This window comes from Garra rufa, chromosome 21 (genome assembly GCF_049309525.1).
Source record: "Garra rufa chromosome 21, GarRuf1.0, whole genome shotgun sequence".
Classification (NCBI taxonomy): Eukaryota; Metazoa; Chordata; class Actinopteri; order Cypriniformes; family Cyprinidae; genus Garra; species Garra rufa.
Window position 1 is genome coordinate 39,811,441 of NC_133381.1, and position 5,914 is coordinate 39,817,354.

Consider the following 5,914-nt stretch of genomic DNA (forward strand, 5'->3'; position numbering starts at 1 on the left):
GCTGGAGACTTGTGACCTACACACATGTACGGATAGTGACACCGCTTCTTGTTCTATTGGGTCGTCTGTAAACTTTTACAAGTGACATTTTGTGAGCTAATAAACTATTCCTTCTTTACTTCCACAGGAAACTCTGTGAGCATGCTGTGATAGTGTTGGCCTTTGGAATCCAGTCAATACCCTATAGTCTATATAGTATTCATAGCAAAGATATCGATTGCATTGGGTCTTATTTGGAGCATGTGTGCTGATAAATTATGTTGGCCACATTTCTGCATTACATGGGTATACAAGTGTTTGATATGTGCTTTTTTATTCCACTTCCTCTTTGTTCATAACTTGTCAGTTATACCTTACAATATTGAAGCATGCATGTCCATTGCTTGCCAATCAAATAAAAATAGGCTAGTTTTACTCAAGCGACAAAGCAGACTGTTTATGCATAAAGACCTGTTTAGCTAAAAAATGTGTAGCCTATGTTTAATTGATAGTTATGTAGTAAAGAGAAAGAGAAAGTATGAAATAAACGAATAAAGTGCTGAATTGCAGGGACTGATTATCACTAGTAGCTGCGCATATGATCAAGATTTCACTTAATACGATTTTTGATCTGCAAAGGCGCACTTCATTCAGATTTGTGCAAAATACGTGTAATAGCTACTCTTTCTCATAACATACGCTTTCTTTAACGTGGATGCCTAAACAACTCTTCTGTTACTTGGAGACCACCCCTTTCTATATTCCATAATTGCATATATTGCTTAACGTATCACAGTGTTGGAAATGCGTCAAGTTTAAATGAAGCAAAGCTTCAAAGCTCTTTTCTTCTAATCTGAATTAATATATTGAAATTGTTAAATTGCTCATACTGGATGGTAAACGCACACGTGCAGCCTACCCGAAGAATCCTGGACCAATGAAATCAACCCATCGCTCTCCGCGTAACCAGTTAGATTGACGTGGAGGACGAGTCAAATTAACTCCAGCAAACTTCAGCCCTGCGGGATCAGACAAATCCCTCTTTAACTGGAGAGGATCACTCGTATCCCATTCTACCCTAGACAAGTTTGGCATGTAGAAGTTTTGCAGCCGGAATAGACAAAAGTTTGTCGAAGTCTTCTGAACATCACAAATCTACTGCATGCTGCAGCGTTCAGCCATTGAGGAGAAGCTGTTTTAAAGACACGCATCGCAAGAGCAAATGGGTGAGATCTCGTTCACATCAGCATGCTTATTTCGCAGAGAGATGTTTAGTTTAGACTAGAAATAACCGTAACAATGAGCCTCGAACTGAATTGACAAATGTTTGCTTTGGTTATGAATATTTAAATCATTCAAATGAAGCTACTATGCGATGCCTACCATGCCAATAAGACAACAACTGTCTTAAAAGGCCAACAATATGCATTATCTCTACTGACAATGTCGAGTATTAAAAATGTTAGAGAAAGTAGAAAAGATCTCTATGTTCATGGAAAAATCTCGGATTTGCTCAAGTCACTGAATATGTACATGAAGTGTAATGCTGTTCATTTTTCCATAGCGTAAGTTAAATGCCTTTTGTTTCTTACAGAGCAAACCTACGGGGAGGTGAACCAGCTGGGGGGAGTTTTTGTCAATGGACGTCCTTTGCCCAATGCAATAAGATTACGAATAGTGGAGTTAGCCCAGCTTGGCATCAGACCCTGTGACATAAGCAGACAGCTTCGGGTGTCCCATGGCTGCGTGAGTAAAATCCTTGCGAGATACAACGAAACTGGGTCCATTTTGCCAGGCGCAATCGGTGGCAGCAAACCACGAGTCACGACGCCAAATGTAGTAAAAAACATACGGGACTACAAGCAAGGAGACCCGGGGATTTTTGCATGGGAGATCCGGGACCGTCTTCTTGCGGACGGAGTATGCGACAAGTACAACGTTCCTTCGGTCAGCTCTATTAGCCGGATATTAAGGAACAAGATTGGAAACCTCTCCCAGCCTAACCAGTATGAAAACGGCAAGCAAGCTCCTCCGCAGTCCGGCCTTTCCTACAACCATATATACCCCTATTCATACCCCAATGCAATGTCTCCTTCCGGGACCAAAATGAGCAATCCTCCCGGTGTCCCTGTCACGGGTGGGCATGTAAGCATTTCTCGAGGTTGGCCTTCAGCGCACACAGTCAGCAATATACTGGGTATTCGGGCTTTTATGGATCCTTCAGGTGAGACTTATTGTACGTCTATAGGTTTATTCTTAGCTGTACAGTAAACTGTTACATAGGCCTCATTACATTTGCGATGCATACACAAAGCAAACTGGCGAGGCCTGTGCAATCATCTATAGCATATTGCAAAAACTGACTTTTAAACTATAGATAAAAGCAGGTAAAGTTTAACATTTAAATTTTGACATCAAATTTAGAAAGCAGAGATATTAAGAGACGTATTCTTGCACATATACGAATAACCGAGTAGGCCATCGGGTTCTCGGTACTGTAAAAAGTGCTACCCATGCAATTGTTAACTTAAATAACTGTTTCTACCTATATATAGCAATAAAATGATTTTAAAATCATGTTATGTATTTATTGTTGATTGAGTCATGTTAAATAATATTTTCAGACACATTTTTAAATGGTCCAAACTAAGCATATTATATTGTTAGATATTAAATAATCCTTGAATAATTATGTATATAAATACTGTGTGTGTTTATTCCCAAATTATCAGTTACAACGAATAAACCCACGCGTTAAGCAAGCCAATGTAGTATAACATTTCATTGTAATATGTGTTATTATAAAACATGTTTTTGAAAATACTGTATTAGAATGTGCCATGTATTCTTATATGAGAAAATATACCTTATATATTGTCACCTTGAGTAACTGATGATAACATTTATTTAAAATCCATTTAAGCAAATATGAATGCGTGAATTTTCGCTTAATATGTATCAAGATTAAATGTGCTGCACATTTGTATCGAATGTGTGTAAAAGATTATTTAAATCATCCAATTGCAATGGAGACTTTCTTTGACATTATTTAATTCCATAAGTAATGCTTTATTCTGTTTGGACTTTGGATTCAATTCGTTGCAAAACAAAGCGACAACAGAAAGTTAAAATGCACTTCAATCCTTTTTCTTCTAGCTATTGCTAGCGCTGAAGGATACGCACCAAAAATGGAGGACTGGGGTAGTGTGAATAGAGCGACATTTCCCTCTGCTCATGGAGTCAATGGAATAGACAAATCAGCTATTGATGCAGACATAAAATACCCCCAGGTATCGTAGTAATTAATTTATTGTTTCAGATAAATCTTTTCAGAAATCATTTGGACGAATTTGGATGTCACAGTTATCTTTTATGCTGTTTTGTAATTACATAAGTAGCCTACTGTGTTATAACAAATTAACAGCGTGGCCTATCTAAAATATAACTCTTTTTTTTATAGAGCTGCTTATGCACTTTGTTACTAATATTATATTGCACGCATGTTTATATGAAATATAGCCATAACGCGTAAATACACAGTGTGACCTTATCTTTTTATTTGTAATTTTTTCTGCTTGCTCATCGTTAATGTTCTTGTTTTTCTCCTGTTTCTTCAGCCTTCGTCGACTTTGTCTAGTTATGTCCCAGCATGCGCGTACTCTCCCTCCAACCAGTATGGGGTGTACAGTGGTCCAGCAGGCAGTTATGTGAGCCCAGGGCATCACTGGCAGGCCCAGGGCACCAGCCTATCCCACCCTAGCGGTGGCGTAGCGATGCACCCGAGTGACATCCATTCTTCAATGGCGTTCAAACATGCAGTACGAGATGGTATGCACAATCATACTTTGATATCAGTCATAGTCCAACTGTTGCCCATTATCGATTAAATTTGAGTATATTTGCTTGTATATTTGTTTTCATGGACATCTTAACCAACTTCAAATTTTTTGGTACAGTTCAATTTTAAGATATTTATACACCTTTTAAACTTCCATGATTATCTTTATATTATCATTCATGTTACTTTCTAATTGCTATAAAAAAACAACACCTGGGGAAATAAATGAATAAAATCGTTTGCAACTTGAAGTCTTATAGGCTAGTGTTCTCAACCAACCTTTAGGCATGCACATAAAATTTCTTAAGAGAATGAGGTCATGTAGGGTAAAGAGAGCGGTATGTGTATTCTGAGTTGCGGCCTATATGTTCACCAATATAAATAAATGGTTGGCGTTATTAACAGGCCTGTGTAAATGCTTTTCTACTATTGGTGATTGCCGTTTACTCATTTTAAGCATTGCATATTGGCTTGCTTTAACAGAAGATTACAAATGGGCATTTTTTATCAATGCAAAATAAATAGACCAGTCAGTTTCTGTAATATGTAAATATGCAAATTCAATTTCAGAAGCTTTTTTCTTTTCAGGATAGTTTTTAGTGAATGCATTTTAGAGAAATTTTAACACCGTGGTCTATTTTCGAAAATCGACCCGTCTTTTTGAACATGCCCCGATACCGCAGAAAATGCGTGATTGGATGTGAGGAGAGTTACGACCTGTTTTCTCTCTAAATATGTTCTCCTGTTTGTCCTCCACAGGAGACAGAAAACCACCGAGTCCCCTAAGCAAGCAGCAGCACGAAGCCTTGAGCAATATACACGGACTTAGCCTTTCTACCTCATCCTCGTAACAGCACAGATACATCAGTTTAGAAATGACCGCATTTCAAGAAAGCAAACCAAACCGTAAGTTCAACCAATGCACATCTTTCGACGGTGTTGTCCTGACGGTGTCGAGCCGGTGGCCAGCACTCTCTGAAAATAAGATCTTTGTCAAGCCGAATGAATGTATCCGACTTTGTTCTTTACTGTAACTATAACTGTCTCCATGCAGGCTGCGTTGTTGTTTGGTGGTTGGCTGTTTAATCATTATACTGTCATCCTGGGTTTGTCTATGCTATTTATGACAGCAGCAGCATACCGGATGCAAAATGAGATTTGTCTTTAAGCTAAATCGGACATCAGTACAAAAGGATTTTGAAAGAATGACAATACATTACATAGACGTGTGCATTAACTAAACCCTATGTGAACAAAGTAATAAATTGTTAATGTAAATATGAAGAAAGCTTTAGTTATATATTTTTATAAATTCATGTGTAAATATGCTAAATAAAGGTATTGCTTAAAAAACATCGTTATTGTCTTTTATGAGAACCTAGTTTCACTTTAAATCCTCGCAAAGATATATGGAAATTTCTAACAAAGTGTTTTTCTCTGCTCATTAGGGTTAAAGTACATTCATGTCCACTCTAAACCAGCGGCAAAAAAGTACTATAACGTCTAAATATTTTCAGCAAGATTGTTTCACGCAATATGCTCTGCTCGGAGTGATAAGGCCATTTTGCTGTTTTCTCATGTGCGCTACTGAGCGTAATGGTGCTTGTCCGCATTTGGCGCCTCCAGTGATGCTATCTGTGTTGATGCTGGATCAGTGCCACACTGTGCAGAATATATTAGGATATATGTATTAGGATTACATAAATATATTTCAATATAGATAATCCACGATGTTACGAGTTTCTTAAAACTGTTTTACAGTCATTTTGCTTGCAGCATTTGTGATGACTTGATATTTGTGATAGTTGATGTTTGTTTGCAACCTTGTGGAAGATGCCAACTCAGCATACAGATACAAGTCTTCGAGTAATGTGCATAATCAAAACCGTTTGCATTATATTCGACGCGATTATTATTACTATTACTAGGCCTACTACTAGACTATTAGTTAAATAATTTTAAAACTAGGCCTATTCTGACGGCTAAAATATATCTATAGGTTTTTTCTTTTTGCACTTGATAAAGGATCACTTCTCAAAAGCACCATAAGCCTAAGCAGATAGAAAGAAATAGACTGGTGATCACCTTAGAATTACA

At 37.6% G+C, this 5,914-nt stretch overlaps 1 protein-coding gene across 1 annotated transcript; it reads left to right on the forward strand.

Annotated features, from left to right (window-relative positions):
* Positions 1-976: 976 nt before the first annotated feature.
* pax1a (paired box 1a) lies at positions 977-5,139 on the forward strand. The gene is made up of 5 exons (XM_073827289.1): positions 977-1,205; positions 1,574-2,203; positions 3,136-3,269; positions 3,597-3,807; positions 4,577-5,139. The coding sequence occupies exons 1-5, from the start codon at positions 1,202-1,204 to the stop codon at positions 4,666-4,668; spliced, it is 1,071 nt and encodes a 356-aa protein (XP_073683390.1). The 5' UTR covers positions 977-1,201; the 3' UTR covers positions 4,669-5,139.
* Positions 5,140-5,914: the final 775 nt, after the last annotated feature.